The sequence below is a fragment of the Bacillus rossius genome, chromosome 3 (assembly GCF_032445375.1).
Source record: "Bacillus rossius redtenbacheri isolate Brsri chromosome 3, Brsri_v3, whole genome shotgun sequence".
Classification (NCBI taxonomy): Eukaryota; Metazoa; Arthropoda; class Insecta; order Phasmatodea; family Bacillidae; genus Bacillus; species Bacillus rossius.
This window is the reverse complement of record NC_086332.1, coordinates 17,410,380-17,429,152: the sequence shown is the minus strand read 5'-3', so window position 1 is coordinate 17,429,152 and position 18,773 is coordinate 17,410,380. Positions and strand designations below refer to the sequence as shown.

At 39.3% G+C, this 18,773-nt stretch overlaps 1 protein-coding gene across 1 annotated transcript in view; it reads right to left on the bottom strand.

Annotated features, from left to right (window-relative positions):
• Positions 1-348: 348 nt before the first annotated feature.
• LOC134530021 (gelsolin-related protein of 125 kDa-like) overlaps positions 349-18,773 on the bottom strand; it is a 33,058-nt gene continuing 14,633 nt past the window's right edge. Inside the window, exon 2 of the mRNA XM_063364549.1 lies at positions 349-774. Within this exon, the coding sequence (XP_063220619.1) occupies positions 349-774 (426 nt within the window). The remainder of the gene's footprint in view (positions 775-18,773) is intronic.

The window sequence follows — 18,773 nt, the reverse complement described above, 5'->3', positions numbered from 1 at the left end:
TGTCCTATAACTTAGTATAATATTTACTACGGTTGGCGTCCAAACTCCGTAAAGAAGCATGCTATATTCACGCTCAGATTTTCTGTGGATTATTACCTTATGACGTTTTGACTTTAATCTTGCTTACAAAGACAATTTTTGAAACAGAGGTTTCGCGCCATTCAATATGTCAGTTGTACTGAAATTCCAAAGGAAAGGCAAAATGTTCAAAATTATAAAAATTGAGCTATCATTTGGGAAGCTGAGATCAGTCTCAGAGCCAGAGTATATCGGAAGTGTGCTGAAGCGAGAGTGTTCTACTAGGGATCGATCGTTTTCGCAATGCGACGAGACAGAAAGGGGTTGGTGCTAAAACAGGGTGAAAACGTTCAGTTCCAGTGGGGTGAGACGAGTCGCCCTGTTTCCTCCCTCCTCCTCCTCCCCCTCTTCCTCTACCTCCTCCTCTACCTCCTCCTGCTCTACCTCCTCATATACCTCCTCCTCTACCCCATCCTCCTCTACCTCATCCTCCTCTACCTCATCCTCCTCTACCTCATCCTCCTCTACCTCATCCTCCTCTACCTCTTCCTCTACCTCCTCCTCTACCTCCTCCTCTACCTCCTCCTCTACCTCCTCCTCCTTTATCTCCTCATCTACCTCCTCCTCTTTTATCTCCTCCTCTACCTCCTCCTGCTCTTCCTTCTCCTGCTCTACCTCCTCCTCATATACCTCCTTCTCTACCTCCTCCTCCTCTACCTCCTTCTCCTCTACCTCCTCCACCTCTACCTCCTCCTCCTATACCTCCTCCTCATATACCTCCTCCTCTACCTCCTCCTCATCCTCCCCTCCTTCAACATTCAACTTCCGCCCAGCTTTACGACGGCCAGTCTTTTCAACTCGGACGAGCCCCGTGCTCGCGAGATCATCTCGAAGCGACAGAGTCGTGCTCGCTCGTGCGAGGTTGACTGGTTAGCGTCTGGGGCGAGCGCTGGCTCTATCCGCCGTCACCAGAAACACGGTTCTAGCTGGCCAATTTATTTTTCTTACACCTCTCTGTACATTCGTCCGCTGAAGTGTACATCCCAATGATAAATTATGTGTGTACAGATTTTGAATATTTTAAATTCTAGTTGGCATCCTTTCCTGCTATGATGATACATTTTTTTATTATTTATTTGTGCAGCCCCTTGGGATACGGAATTCGCAAGAGACTACAAACTCGGTGTATAACACCTCACGTTAATGCGAAGTTCCTAGCTGGATAGGAAATGAGTAGCTACACTGTGGAGGAAACCCTTACGTGGTATGAGAGAAAAACAAATAAATATAACCAAAATAGCAAAACCATTTATAGCTTAGTAAACTCTATACGAATTCACAATAAACTGATTAGATACGTAATACAATAATGATCAATTTACATACGCCAAATATACAACAAAAAAAACCGTTATGACACATGCAATCCCGGGTCTAGTTCAAAGCAATTCACCACGACCAAGGTAAAAGGACTAAACGCCCCAAAAAACTGCGCACCCAATTAAGCGCGCAAGCCCAACAAATTCAGTTACAAACAATGACTCTCAAAAATTCAAGCATTGACATACAAACCGAGACAAAGTACCTACAAGTTACACGAAGGTTTATTACTCTACCAAACCTGACAGTACTTCATTCGACGCGGCGGACTAGAGATTGCATGGCCGTACACGCGAATTATTCACCGTGGTCGTCGTTGCAAAGGTTATAAGCTGGCTAGCATAAATTCAAAATTATTAAAGGTGATGATCCTTTAGACATGAGTTCTCAACCCCGCTACACCAGCACGTTTGTTTCCCAAAGTGAATTTAAGTAAAGTTCTGTCAGACGTGCCCGAACAAAAATTTAACAGATACAAATTTACAATATGACGACCAACAGCTATGAAGTGATTAAATCTGACAGAACGGCAACAACAATACATGTTGTTTCTACTAAAACTCAGTTGAAAATAAGGAGGCTCCAATGAGCTCTGCGAGCCCTTAAATAATATAGCCTAACACAATTGCACACCAGACACATGAGAATTCACCTGTAAAAAAATTATTGGCGAGAGGGAGGGGGTAGGAGAGGAGTATAATGACGTGAGGAGAGGGATGGAAGGAAGGCGCATGTACGAACTCTGAAGATACACCCGCTTCAACTTGAAAGAAAAGAATTTAAAGAAAAACATTTCAAATGCAAACTATTATGAAATAATAAACCGTGACTTAAATACCTTGGTATTGGCCGAGTGTGATGGAGAGTGGCATGAGGATATAATGGCTTGCCTACGCAGCGTAGTTGAGAATGCAGGACCGAGACCTCAGTTCCGAGCCTGATGGAATATTGACCAACACCCTGCGATCGAACCCTGGACAGTTTCTCTCGCAGGCCTGGACAAACAGAGTAGGTACGGGTTTCCCGTTCGCCGATCGCCTCGCGTGACGGCTGCACTGCCAAAGCCCGACCCTGACGGACTTTTCCCGTGCAACGTGCGCATTGAAGGTTGGTATAGCTGACCTGCAACTGACCGATTTAACCACGGATTTGCCCCCTGTGGTTGTTTCCGGGAGTTTAGCCACTAAAGTCATCGCCGGCTATCGTCCCGTCGCCAACACTGCTCATACATATATATATATATAGACTGGAAAAATTCGCGAGTTCATTTCACGATAGGCTAAAATACAAATAGTTTATACCTCAGTGCTGCCTCTGCTATCGGCTCACAACTCACCTGGATGACTCTGAGCCAATGAGAAACACCCAACCAAAGCTGTATCGAATCACAGGCTGCTACGTTGGGACGTCTCACAAGACAGCAACCAATGAGTGGGTGACATTTGACCGAGTGTACGTAGAACTATGGAGTTCATCCTACAGGTCATTGAACCCGCGAATTTTTCCTGGCCCTATATATATGTATATAGTACTGACAACTTTCCATCGTCAAGTCAGAAGAGGAGAAATCACCCGCCTTAGCAGCACTTGATGGCGGGCAATCCGCGACGCTTATAGTCGCACCCTTGAAGTGTGTATTTGCGTCAGTGAGGTGGGGTGATAGGTGCGACACTCGCTGGTGCTTCTAGCGCATCATGACCTCTAAGCGCAAGGCTCTTAACTGGCGCGCAGGTTCACGTCGGACACAGGACAACTACGATATCTGAGCGGTAGCCATAACATTACATGGCAGAAAAATTAAGGTAAAAGGTGTAATGCAAGTCGCTTTAGTGTCTTCAAGAATCACTACAGAATGTTTCGTGCCTCTTCTAAAAATACAGTTTATAAACGAAATCCGGAAACAAAAGCACTCATTCGTCCTCAACGTATTTTAAAATGCTTTTCGTGAACAGACACCACTCGAATATCTTCAGCAAGTTTCAAATCACGTGGTTTTTCTCGGAATCTCTGCTACGCCGTGTGTGTGCTCTAGTAGACGGTTTTCTTATCTAGTAAGCACGCTGTCTCTGGAGGAGAATCGAATGTTCCCTTACAATTATTGTAAGGATATTACAGAAATTTAAAAAAAAATTATGAAACGTGTATGAGGATTCCACCTAAAACTTAAGAATTTAAATTAAATAATTTACTCATAGTTTTACTTCGCTAGAAACCAAGGACAAATATATGTATGTGATAAATAGTCTATATTTCAAATTTCAATATTTTTTGTATCAAAAACAATTGAATTCAAAGTAACCAAAAACGTTTACAACTTTGTTTTAAAGCCCGTGTTAACTTAATAAATTGCAGAAATCTTCACTATCGTATTACATCTGTGAATTTAGCTCAATCTTGCTTCATAACTTACGCTCTTTAAAAAACAGATTAGTTTTATTTAGTTTCAAAAATCATTTTTTATTAATTATATTCCCTGTAATTAATTTTTTCTATTTTTTTCACACGCACACACATACACACACATATATAATTTTTCTCTACATAATACATTGCATTAGAATCCTTTGTTTAAAAATAATATATAACTTAAAACACGATTAGGCCTACAGGTATTCAGTTTTCAAGTTAGGTTACTAAATGATGGTTTAGATATTTTAAAAAACAAAATACAATTGCTCCATACATCATTTTCTCACAATCCTTGCGTTAATAATAGGTACCATACGTTAAATGATAAGGTGCGCTTTAAATTGTTTTTACAATTTTTTTTTGTGTAGGTCGATTTTATACACAGAGACAAGTCCCCTTCTCCTAAATAAAACAATTCTTCTTTGTTTCGGTTGTAAACAACGTTCGTTAAGAGCTGGTGGATATATATAAGCTACAGATCAAATTTTTTTATGAAATCTTTGTGCAACGAATAAATAACCTCCTCTTTCCGACACCTTCTAAAGATTTATCTCTTATGTTTCATTGACAGCGTTTTTCATTGTTATTAATGCCGATTGTGGCTATTAGATTTATTTCACAGTTACAACAGTATACATTTTCACATACCATAATTTGCATTTTACTTACAATTTATCGCGCACCCAAAAAAAAAAAAAATTTCTTAACATCCTTCCACATATATCAGTAGGACATCCGCCGATCATCTGTCTAACTGTTCCGTGTGTGCTTATTCTGTAACATGGTACTCGTGCTGAAATTTCTTCTCTGGGAAATCATAATTCTTCTAGAGTAGCTCATGACAGTTTCAAATATCATTAATCCCTCATTGCGATAGCTACAAGAACACGAGAACATTTGAAACCTCGTAATACGGCATTTGGCAGGATTTATTTCGTGAATGGAGCGGAAGTTGCACGGAACGGAAATGTGTAACCACGGTGCTGCCATCTGTGGCAGATGTCGCGAACCACAGTTCACAAACCCAAATAGAAACTACTTTAACAAGATGAACTGTTTCTCAATAATATTTATTATCGAAAATCAGGTCCAAAGCCGAGGTTTAGTATTTATTTCAAGTCTTTTTTCGCTTTTGTCGGAGCCGTTTCGTTATATAGTTCAAAACTTCGGTCTGCAGATGGAATGATTCGACAGTCGACGTAGCTGCTCTGGTAGCGAATTCTAGCGGCCGGGGGCGGAAACTACGTGTGATTCGCTTCAAGACACGTAGTTGAAAACACAGCATTAATTCAAATAATTCTACCTTTTTTTTGTATTCTCTGGCGATCGTGAATCGTTGAAGCCAAAATGCGGAGGAGAGACTTTTTGCGGCACTTGCAGAGTTCCCTCGACTGCGTGTAACGGCGGTAACCACACGCTTGCTCCCGCGCGTACCACCAGCGGAAAACTCACCCCCAATCCAACCAAGCACAAATTAATATTCGCGCCTCCTTCATTGTTATTCATACACTCGAGGGGTCGTTCATCACTCGTCCTTCGACAACATCCCCCCCAACCCCCGCGGGGGCAAACAGCAGGCGGCTGGGTGCTTCTGGAGGCGCGCTTGACTTGCAAAACACACTCCACGTCGAGTTGCTAACTGGGTTGCATTGCGTAACCTCGGCCCGTGCTTATCACGTGGCCTCCTTCAGGTGATTCAGGCGGGGACGCACCACAACGCCGAAATACCACAACGCCGAACGTACAATAACGCCGAACGTACAATAACGCCGAAAACCATAACGCCGAAAGCTAGAAAACTGCTGTGTACCACAACGCCGAAATACATTAACGCCGAAAAATGTCATTGCAGGACTGCCACAAAGGTTAGGTAAGGTTAGGTTAGGTTAGGCTAGGTTAGGCTAGCCTATGTTAGGTTAGGTTGTGGTATTTCGGCGTTAAGATACATTTAAGAAACACAAATTCATTCAGTTGTTTTTTTAATTTTGCTTCTTTGGCGCCCCCTCCCCGCAGCAACATTTTTTGGCGTTACTGTATTTCGGCGTTGTGGTACACAACAGTTTTCTAGCTGTTGGCGTTGCGGTCAATTTGGCATACGGCGTTATGGTATTCGGCGTTATTGTACGTTCGGCGTTGTGCTATTTAGGCGTTGTGGTAACGACCCGATTCAGGCCACCGTGCGTTAGTTCAGGGAAGCGAGTCTTCATAAGCAGGGACACGGTTACGTGGTGAATTGCGATAAAGATGAAATAACACCGAAATAAAACCAAAAAAAAAAAAATGAAATCAATCAGCACATTCATTCGAAACTCATCTTAGATTTAAAATCCTAATATTTTAATATATTAAATTCAATTAATGTAAATCATTTAGCTTGGAGTAAGTACCAAAATGCTTGTACCAAATGGGTTGGAAAAGTTTGTTTTACTTTATTTTAAGTATATTGCAACTGTAAACGCGTATATATTTGCAAATTTATATTTATTGTTTCCATTAGTTATGCATGCTTATTATATTGTAAAATTGCATTATGTATCAGCCAAATGACAACGTTTTTGAAAATTAAGTGTAATTGAACAAGTAGGTAGGTGTCGTATTTGTTGAAAATTGTGCTATTTGTGAATAAACAAAGTTCGTAAAAAAAAAAATAACACCGAAATCTCATGTTGTAAAAACTAAACTGGCCTAAAAAATCATTATTTTTTTGTCTCTACTCATTAGAAATCATTTTGGAAAACTTATTTTATTTCTTATAAAATCACAATCAAAAGAACACTGGGCCCACGAAACTCTTTAAAATTTTATTTATTTTATATAAAATAAACTTGAGCATCATGCAGAATTTTTTATCACGTTAACCAAAACAGATTTCTATGCAATGAGCTTAGTGGTCTCTTCCTCCCCTTTGTTTATTTTTATTAACGTGGGTTGAAACTTTTTCTTGGTCTAAAATTTGGTCAAAGATAAGCTGTACACTATTTTCACCATACCTAGATATACATGTGAAAATCAACCAAAATATTTGTACTGTAAGAATAACTCAGGTGATTTATTTGTGAGATCATTGTTCGTTTATGTGGATAAGTGTGTTGCTTGGTTTTATAACCTTTGTTACAGTTTCTATGCAACACAAAAAAAAAATAATAAATTTATTTTGTTTCTTGTTAGGAAACAACCAAACCTAATAATATTCAAATTATGTCAGGTACCTAGGCCAGCAAGATAGTGAATCTTGCATGCTAATTACTCTTTATTTAATATAAGTTATAAAAATCGTTACGGTAAGGTCCACATTAATTTCTATATTAAAGTAGAACTGTTTGTAATTTAAATGCCTAAATTATTCAGGTTTCGATTATTACAAACCGTTTCTTCTATTAAATATGATATCAAGTCAATCAAGTGTTTAAAGTGAAATTGTTTTATTTGTCCTGTGCATTTTGGCTTTACTCGCTTTAGCGTAGTTAGATTTCAGCGTATGCAAAACTTTCATACGGGATTGTTCAAAGCCAAACAGATTGAGGTTTTTTTTTTTATATTTTGAATGATTATCGGATTTACAGGTGACAACTCAATTAATAAAAAAAGTTTCACTGAAGATAAACGCAGTCTTTCGTTAAATATAACATGTATACAGTTGATTAAACGAGGACAGTTCAAGGAGTGATCTTCACGGGAGCTTGGAAAGATAAAAATGCTATCAACGCATGCCTATATGTATGATGGTCGTTTGCAGATAGTATCTTTTTTTTGTTTCGTTCGAAACGCGCCATAAAAAGGGAGCGTTTCGATGGTGGGGGAAAAAAAATCCCCTCGAGAGCAAAGTGTTTTAGATCCGAAGAGGATTTAGCGCCTGAGCGAACAAGGAAAGTCAGGAAAGGAGGACGGGTGTCAAAAAATATACCCTGATAAATTGTGAGCGTGCGCTGTAGCGCGCGTGAGAGGCAAAAAAAAGACCATGGCTTTAAATAATTGATTGGCTTTCTCTTATTAGAAACACTGTTTTATGTAGTCACTCAAATGCGATGCCAATATTACCATCTCCTTTCTCTTTATTTCATATTTTTTCTCATATTTCAACAACCTGAATTAATAATTAATTTACAGCTCACTTTTTTTCCCACTTAGCCCGACAACAAAATATTAAAAAAACTTCATTTGTTTTTTGAAAATAAAGTCTATCTTTGCCAAATATCAGCTGGTATGAGCTAAAAACAAAGAGGCTTATGAAAACAATTTGTTTTGGCATAAAAGCTTTTTTTTGTTTTTATTACAAAAATATAAAGTTATTTACCCAACTCTCTGTGGTTTTAATTGAAAGCATGTTACTTTCATGCAGGTGCGAACTTTAACTCCCTGCAAGACACAAGATTTGTCAGGAGAAAATTAGTTCAAGTGAATTGGAGCTAATTTACGATCTTCAAAGACCCGGGTTGTAGAGCCTCAATTTATCGATTTCCAAAATAAAAACCAACATTCACTTTTTGTTTTTATTTTCCCTTGCTCCGGTGACTTCGCAAAAGTTTCTGGTATCAGTTATAATAACTAATTTCATCGATTGTTTGACTGCTTGATGCAATTCTCGGTGGTCTTCCGCTCATTTTTTTACAATCTGCTTTGTGTATTCTTGTTTTTTTGTCTCTACACTTGAACTCTCAAATCTTTTATCGATAACTAAATTAGCCAACCCTGAATTCCTTGAAATATGTCGTTATAGTTAACTATCACTACCACTTATTACTGCCCTTGCGTATTAATATTCGTTAAAATTGCCACCTTATTTTCATTTGCCTACAGTAAATTAATGCTGTTTTCTTTAGCAGCAGGGAATTTACGCAGACAACAAACACGTTTCAATTCATTACAACACACGTGTTTTTCTTTATTTGTGTGGTTATGATTATAAACTACGTTTTACTAGGTTTTTAAAATCAATTTATTGGTAGAAGCTTTATAGAACTCTACAAAGAATCGGGTGGGAGATAAAAATAAAATCGTTTACCTCAAAAAAACCATTCTTATTTTGATTCAAAGAACTTAAGACTAACCTACCGTGATTCTGGAAGAACTGGATAATCAATCCCCAACGCAGTTGCATTTAATAAAGAGAAGAGACGGTGAATTTAATAACCGCGGGTCGATCTGTCTCTCTCTCTCTGTTCGGGAAGTTTCTTCGCGACTTTCCCTCGCTGGGGCGAGCAAAATGGGACATCCGCTGTTATTATATTTGACCGACGCTTCGGAACACGTTCGCTCTGGTTTCCGGTCGACGACGCAGAGTGCGCTCGCGGACAGGGACGCACCACAACGCCGAAATACCACAACGCCGAAATACACTAACGCCGAAAAATGTCATTGCAGGACTGCCACAAAGGTTAGGTTAGGTTAGACTAGGTTAGGTTAGACTAGGTTAGGTTATACTAGGTTAGGTTAGGCTATGTTAGGTTAGGCTAGGCTAGGCTAGACTAGACTAAGTTAGGTTAGGTTTGATTGTGGTATTTCGGCGTTAAGGTACATTTAAGAAACACACGCACAAATTCATTCAGTTGTTATTTCGGCGTTGTGGTACACAGCAGTTTTCTAGCTGTCGGCGATGTGGTCAATTTTGACATTCGGCGTTATGGTATTTCGGCGTTGTGGTAACGACCCCTCGCGGACGTCCGGTCTCCTGAGCCGAGCCAGTAGGGCGGAGGACTCGGCTGTCGGAAGTTTGTCGTGCCTCGCTCGGGGGTTGTCGACGTGTCTCTGGTTCCAGGGGAGCGACGTGAACCTGCCAGCGCCCCTCAGCTGGCGCAGCGCCTCTTCAGCGAGCGATATCCTTGTTTTTCAAATCAATTTTGCGAGCTCACATTCCACAAATTGTAGTTACATGCTAAATTTTTTGCACCAACGACTTATTTTATTAGATTGATTTTTTTCCCAGGTTGGTCTTTACGTATTTGGAATGTTTATAAGTTGTAATACTGAACGACAAATCTATTTCGAGGGAAAAGGAATTGACAATGGCCAACAGAGAAGAACCATCCCAGCATTCAACTGAAGTGATTTCTGTAAATCGTGGAATACTACAACCATTGACTGCCGGACCAGGACTCGAACCAGTGTGTCCAGTGTATTACCACTGCGCTACCTCGTTCATGCGGCGAATCACTGCCACTCAGTTGTTGAGCGGCTGTTCAGATGAAGGGTTTGTTCTCACCCACCAAAATAAAACCTATATCTAGAGACCTGCAAAATTCGCGGATTCAATGACCTCCAGGATAGACTCTACTACATTCTACACACTAGGGCAAATGCCGCCTGTTCATTGGCTGCTGACTTGTGAGTCGTCTCGACCGAGTGTCTGTGATTCGACACTTCTTTGAGCGAGGGTCTCTAATTGGCCCTCATTACTCCAGATTAACAGTGAACCAATTGCAGAAGCAGCGCTAAGGTATAATTATTTGAATTGTAGCATATCACGAAATGAATCCGCGAATTTTGCAGGTCTCTACCTATAAATAATAAAAAAATACTGTAGCGATAGAAAAAAATAATCTTCTCCATGTCGAACCTGACTTTTGATGCTAGTTAAAATTTTTCTTAAGGTGTGATTGCACATTTTTAGTGCTGATTCTCAATGCATCAGATATGCGTTAAAATAGCATTCTAGGTGGGCTTTTTTAATTTTTGGACTTCCCATTCAACTGCGAGGTACTCAATGCCACTCGAAACTCACCACACACAAAAATCTTGATCTGCCAAGGCCCAGGGGCACCCAGCAACGCACCTGGAGTTTCCACGGCATTGCGACAGTACGATGCTTTATCGTTGGCTTCGTGCTGAGAAATTTTAAAGGGAACGAAACAAAAACACCCAGTCCTGAAGTCTGGAAATATATTTTCCGTAGGCAAAAAGATAAATCCTGGACTAGACTGCAAATCGAACCTCGGGACCTCTGACTCGTCAACTTTTGGAGTTCGGATGGTTAGACCTCACGACCAGAAAGTTCTCTAAGAGATCGTTAAGAACGTATGATGAGAGGAGTTTCATTTTAGTGTGTTTTAAAATGAGCACACATTAAATTCCGGTTGTGAACGAAGCTCCACTGCTCATCTGTACCTGCGCGGTTGGCACCGCCGGGACAGCGAGCTTTTGTGGCCCGCGGCGGGGGGTATGAATACAGGGCAGGCAATCACGCCACAGGGACAAAAATAAAAACAAAAGGCGCGGAAGGGCCCCCCCGACTCTTCCCCTAACAGGCTGCATGTCCCGCAGTAACGAGATTGCGCGCTTGTTAATGGGACGGGCGGAAGCGTCGCTGCAGGGCTGGGATTGGTGCTGCGAAAGGGCCACGTGATGACATGTGGCCGATAGTTAATGACGACGGGGGGGGGGGGGGGGGGAGAGGGAAGGTAGAGGACCCTCGGCGATAATTAAGCGGTTACTGGTTGCGCGGACCCGTCACAATACGTCCCAAACGAGAATTTCCCTCGCACGGGGTAGGGGGAAAAAAACGAAGTCCTATTCAGGAAATGCATTCAGCAGGAATTTTAGAGAGAGGTTTAACACGCCATTGAATTTGGGGAGAGGAAAAAAAAACAGATTTTGTTGATGGTCGGTTTTTTTTGTTCGTATTTTTGCGCGAGAGCTGGTACATTTCAGCTGCTAAGAGAAATTTAAGCGAGGGTTTCAGTTTTTGCCTGTGATATGTGACATCTAACATTGGCAACGAGCAAATTCACGAGTCCTCATGTTGCAAATACAGTTATAACACGAAACTCGGGCTTCGGAAACGAAATTTTTAACTTATAATTCTTTAAACATAATGCAGAGCGTGATAAATATACGTAAATTGTGTTTTCAACTACATTTCTAAACGCCGAATCGTACGTAGTTTCCGCACCCGCCGCTAGAATTCGCTGCCGGAGCAGCTACGTCGACCGTCGAATCATTAGATTTGCAGACCGAAGTTATAAACTATATAATGAAAAGGCTCCGAATTAAAACGAAAAAGACTTTTAAAAAATTGGTTGTCTGTAAAGTCGGTTTACGGACGATAGTTTAACGTGACAACGTCATAACAAAACATTGATGAAATGATTGCATAATTTTATGAATAAAATTGAATCATTTTTATTGAATTATCACTATTTTGTATGGATACAAAGAAGGAGTGAAGTGAAATCTACAATTTAATTGATAAATTTACTTTTATTTGTACTCATTAATTCAAATATGTTTATTGCTTTAACGAATAGATTATTTTAACTATAACTTTTATACATGTTTGCTATTTAACTTCTTCCAATCTGTGTTATTCTGTTAAGGATAGGACGATGATAGGAAAAGTAGGAAACGAATAAGAGTGTTTCAAGTTTAATGTGCCTCGAAAAAGTCAAATCTATGGTTTTTCCAATCGAGTGGAAAAGAGATAGTTGCGGCGCAAGCGTACAATGAGCGTAACGGGATAATGTGCGTTACGGGACACTTTTTCGTGATTGCAGCTGGCGTTTATCGATTTATTAGACGTTGTTACGTCAAAAACTAAGTGTCCCACGAGCGACTGGAACTGCAGCATGAGTTTACTAGTGTCTGTAACTTCTGAAATATTTTGAAGTCTTCAGAAGAGAGGCTGATTCTTTGGGACGCTTTGTTACTGCCACTCTTCCAATGTCTCGTAATAATCATTTTGTAACTCAGAATGAAAGCACCCGTGTATCTTAAAAATGTTTTTCCCTTGTTGAGTTGGTTTTTGGAATGTGCGCGTACAACGTAAATATGTTCAGCATAAATTAATGAAGGAATTTTTTACACAAAGTAAGGGTAAGCGAATACATAGATATGTATATATTTTCCGTGTTATAACATGTCATAAATTTTATGCGGTGCATACAGTCGATAGAATGATGTATGTTTGTGGGCTCGCGAATAGGTACGTCTCTCGTGGGCTGACGGGCCTTTGTTGTAACTGGCAAACGTACACACTCAGACCATAATTAACTGCTTTCAACTGAACCCCGTTGTTTTCAGATATTCCTGTTTGGTCATGGGAAAGCAACATTGAAGTATTTGTCCTCGAAATTATTAAATCATTAAATGAACGTACCTTGTCATAATTAATCAAATGTATTGTTATTTTTTTTAGAGAAAATTACGACTCCTTAATTGAAAATATTATGGAATAAATTTTTTAAATGGTCCAAGATATTCGCATTACTGTCATTAAAATCACAGATACCTAATATAATTTTTCACTAATAGACCTCTTAATAAAAGCATTCTTACTAAAGTCATTTATAAATTTTGAATGTGATACAAAATCACTATACAAAAGTAAATTCTATAGCCCAAACTAATAAAACTATTTGTAACCACTTAAATAAAAAACTAATCAAACGCCTCAGTGAATGAGATTACTTACATTATAACTTATTTATAAACATGTAATTTGGCTACGAGATAAAACATATGTGCAATTTTTTTCAAACTCAGTTAACATTGAAAATAAAATTAGCTAAATGCACTGTAAACCAATGCCAGGGAGCTATGCTACCAAACACAAGCGAGTATAGGACTAATATAGTGGCATGGAGTGGCAATATAATGTTTATTAGTTAATATTAACATTTTTCTATTTTATTATCCGTGTAGAAACATTATATTTTTTTTTAGCTTCAATTTGAAAATTTTTGTCACTGGAGGTTTATATTTACAACTAATTTGTACAGCGATAGTTAAAGGTCCCCTATGAGAAAAAGTGTATATTTTATTAAACTTGTTTATAGCCGTTAGGGTAGGTCGAGGCGATAGGTCCAGGCCGTAGCGAAAAGTGCAACGCTCAGGAGTGGACGCGTGAAGAGAGGGGTAAGGGCAATACTTGACCGCCCCACTCCCCACTCTCGAGCAAGCGTCTGTGCAGAGAAGTATGCATATATATATATATATATATATATATATATAGTTTGACGTGACAACGTCTAAGAAATCGATGAACGGCGGCTGCACGCACGAAAATGTGTCCTGTTACGCAGATTGTCCCGTTACGCTGTGTCCCGTTATACACATTGTTCCGTTACGCCGTGCCCCGTTACGCCCATTGGACGCTTGCGCCGCATCTATCTCTCTTCCACTCGATTGGCCTATGCGTCCGAGGAGAAGAAAGACAGCGGTAGCACACAACTAACATCTACACGTGAACTGTTTCGTCGACTGTTTATAAAGTGAAGTGAAAAGTTAATGTGGTTTTCATTGCTTATAACAACAACAATTTCGGCATTAAAGGTTAATTATTCTTGCATTATAAAAATCTGATAACTAGTATAATTTCAAGTATTTATTCTTTTATTATTAAATCAAAAATGATTCAAATTTATTCAAAAAACTATGCAATCATTTCATCAATGTTTTGTTATGACATTGTCACGTTAAACTATCGTCCGTAAACCGACTTTACAGACAACCAATTTTTTTTGTTACGCTAACACTTGTCCTGCTGACCGCCGCTCTCCGCTGGGAACACTGTGATAAACCCCATGTCCCAGCTGCGCATTTATTAACTTTATTGTGTACTTTAAAGCTTCGTTTTATCGTTAGAGTAAATTATTAATTATGTTGTTTTAGGTTCAAGTGGATTATTGCAGTCACAGCCATGAACCTTTTTTTTTTCTATTATAATGTTGGGTTCGTAAATTTTTAATAAATACAATCTTAATAATCATGGTCCGTTAGTTATAACTATTTTTTTTTAATTCTAACACATTGTCAGTTGGTCGATATTAACTGTCTATAAACATGCATGAAATTGTTAATTGTGAATAAAAAAAATTATGTAACTCTCAGTGTCACAATGTGAACTTAGCGTCTTCAGTTTTTGAACTTTTTTTTTTTTTAAATAATGGCTGAATTTTAAACGCAAAGAGTTATGGTGAGAAATGTTGTCGCGGGGGCGAAATGTAGATTATAGCCTGTCCCCTCCCCCTTCCCCAGACAACTCTGTGAGGAGGGGGGGGGGAGGAATCACCCACATTACCTGCACACACGAGCAAAGCGCGGGGCGTCCTGGTGGGACGCGGAATCCAGCTCGGGAGAGTTTATTTTTTGTTGCTAGGTAGCCTACAGCTTACCGCCAACAGCCAAAGGGTCAATTCGTCCTTGTTCAGATATCGTTATCATTTCGTAATGAAATGTCAGCAAGTGCATGTTACACCCCGTGACTCGACCGGGGCTCGAACCCAGAACCCCTCGCGCCGTCAGCCAGTGTGCAGACGTGCGTCAAGTTGGCGACCACACATTGGAATTTCAAGGTCAAAATTTGTAAAAAAAAAAAAAAAAATTAGGAATCAATTTGTGCTAATTAGTGCCGTGGAAAACAGAATTTGTGCTGCATTACGTAAAAGGTTATAGCATATAGTAGTAAGTTGGTCGCCAACTTGACGTCAATTTAGCGACCACCCAAGGAAAATATCATTTTTATGTCACGAATTAGTGCCCAATTTGTGCTGCCAGAAGCCAAAATTTCGAGATAATCGCAACGTAAACAAAAATGTTATAGCCCTTGATATGTTTGAAGCAAATTGACAGCTGGCGACCACACATTTGCATTTCAAGTTCAAAATTTGTCCATAATAAGTGCTCGATTAGTGATAATTCGTGCCGTAGGAAACAGAACTTGTGCTGCATTACATAAAAATGTTATAGCATATAGTAAGTTGGTCGCCAACTTGACGGCAAGTTGGCGACCACCCAAGGAAAATATCAACGCTGCGGAGGTCGGCTAACTCGGGGGAAGAAGGGGGCGCCTGATGGCGGAGGTAGCGCGCGAGGCGTGGATTAGATATTAGATTTATATTTATTTTATTCAACAGACAAATACACATTACAAACGAACATTACAGCAAATAAAAGAGCACACTCCAGCTAACTCAGCTGTTTCGTGATTAAAATAAATACATATTACAATAAAAAAACAACAAAACAGTACAAAATATCACCACTAAAATTTCTGGGAAAAAGACAAAAAAACCAGAGTACAGAAAACAAAAAGGGAACAGAAATAAAACAAAAAAAGACCCGAAAAAACTTAAAAATTAAAAAACCAGGTCGCCATCTTGCTTCCAGGTGGGAAAAGTAAGTGGTCAGTGTGGGGGCCAAATTAGTGGCACGAAAAGGTAAGTAACGAAATATAACAAGAAAAAACAACAAAAATAATTAAAACCAAGGACCTGAAGGCCCGCGACAACAGGTAAGTAATACCATAAAGGTAAGTAGAGGCGTGGTGTCTCTTCGGGCGGACCCTGGGGTGCGCCACTGTGATAGGCGGGTGGCCGGGACACTACCGCCCTATCGCGGCACAGTTCCCGCCCGTGTCCGGCCGTACACCGACCTCTGGTGCACCGCCATCTTGCCATTTTCCATTCTTTGATACCACTTGCAATAAAGCTTCAGTGGTTTTTTTTTTGACGTGACAACGTCTAATAAATATATGAACGCCGGCTGCACGCACGAAAAAAGTATGACTCTTTGTCACGTTACGCAAATTGTCCCGTTACGCTTTGTCCCGTTGCGCTCATTGTACGCTTGCGCCGCATCTATCTCTCTTCCACTCGATTGGAACAACCATCGATTTGACTTTTTCGAGGAACATTAAACTTGAAACACCCCCATTAATTTCTTACTTTTCCTATCATCGTCCTATCCTTAACAGAATAACACAGATTGGAAGAAGTTAAATAGCAAACATGTATAAAAGTTATAGTTAAAATAATCTGTTTGTTAATGTAATAAACATATTTGAATTAATGAGTGCAAATAAAAGTAAATTTATCAATTAAATTGTAGATTTCATTTCACTCCTTCTTTGTATCCATACAAAATAGTGATAATTCAATAAAAAAGATTCAATTTTATTCATAAAAAGTATGCAATCATTTCATCAATGTTTTGTTATGACGTTGTCACGTTAAACTATCGTCCGTAAACCAACTTTACAGACAACCAATTTTTTTTAAGTCACTTGTGAACTGGCGTGGTTACCATGACAGTTGTAACTTGATGTAAGTTTTTGGACATACGCCATTGCTAAGAACTTTTTCTGTTGAAGAAAAAATAATAAATAAAATAAATAAATAAAAATAAAAATAAAAATACTCAAAAAAAAAAAAAAAAAGATACAAAAAGCACACAAAATTAAGCAAACAATTGCTGTTGTCAACAAGGATATGAACACCACAAAATATTCCGAAACAGGAATATGGTCAGCAAACAAAGAAAAAACAAAGAAAAATGTACTAAGAGAACGTAAAAATCCCCACAAATGATGACAGCACAAAAATATTGAAACCCAAAATAATTCAGCACAACAGTTGAAGCGAGACAAAAAAAAAAAACATGACAAAACGAAAAAACAAACAAATACAATAGTTTTACCTAAACAGAAACAAGCGACGTTTCGGGAACTGCTATCTGCTCCCGTCCTCAGGCAGAGACGCACATGGTACGGAAACACAGGTGCGACTGAGAAGGGGCTGGAAAATGAGGGTATTTATCAGAGAAAGGGCTACATCTTGCTCAGCCAATGACAGACGAGCTGTCTCCCCATTGGCTGTGCACCATGTAGTTAAAGCGGATTGGTTATGGTGGGTTGAGTATTGGCTATTGTTTTGTGCTGCAGGAATGTTTCTCTCTTTATCAAAGGGATCCACATATTTTTTAATTCAATGCTCTGCTGGCTGAAAATATTTTTATTGCTAATAATGAAGGCCGATTCTTTGATTTTCCTTTTTATTTTATCGGATTCCTGTATGAGTGGTGTGGAGTCTTCCCAGAGAATTTTGTGGCTATTTTCCCATGTATGTTCAGCAAGTCTGGATTTTAGGGTTTCACCCTTCTTGCAGTTGTTTTTGTGTTCTTTGATTCGGGTGGATAGAGCTCTGCCAGTTTCACCTATGTACATGTGGCCACATTCACAGGGGATTTGATACACACAGTTGTGAGTTTGTAATTTTTCTGTGGCTGGTTTCACCTTGGTAACAATACTTTTAATAGTAGATTTAGAACGGAATGCTGTTTGAAGTCCATATTTATTTCCTAGGCGTCTTATTTTTTCTGAAAGCCCTTGAACATATGGAATAACTAGGGTTCCTGCAGGTTTCTCAGTTTCTGTGGATTTGAGTGTTTTGTTGGATTTCAAATGCTGTTTGATGGTGTTGACAGGGTAACCATTGGCTATGAGTTCTTTTTTTATATGATTGTGTTCAACCGCAATAGATTTCTCATCAGAACAAATAATCTCAGCTCGGTTGGTTAGTGTGTGAATTATGCCAGTTTTTGTTGTTTTGGGATGGTTGGATGCAAAATTAAGGTATTGGCCTGTGTGCGTAGGTTTCCTGTATACTTTTGTTTCCAGGCTGTTGTTTTTTCTGCTGACTAGTACATCCAGGAAAGGAATGCTACCTTTGGTTTCTTTTTCATATGTGAATTTTATTGATGGCCTCAGAGAGTTGAGGTGGTTCACAAATTCCTCCAAAGTTTCAGGTCCATGTTGCCAGACAGTGAAGGTATCATCCACATAACGGAGCCAGATTTTTGGAGGGCTATTACTTTTGCTAAGTGCTTCTTGCTCAAAGTTTTCCATAAATATATTGGCCATAAATGGTGAAAGAGAAGAGCCCATTGCCATGCCATCGGTCTGTTTGTAGAAAATATCCTTGAACTGGAAATATGTTGTGGTGACACAGAGGGTAATCATTTCCATGATGGATGGGATTGGTATTATAGTTCTGTCCTTTAGGGTTGGATCAGCTTCCAATTTCGCCTTGACAATGCTGAGTGTTTCGGCTACTGGCACATTAGTGAAGAGGCTTTGGACATCAAAACTCACCAGGGTATCATTGTTTTCTATTTTCAGTGTTTTGACTATAGAAATAAAATGATTAGAATCTTTGACAAATGTATCTGTCTGTCCTGCTAGTGGCTCAACAATTTTC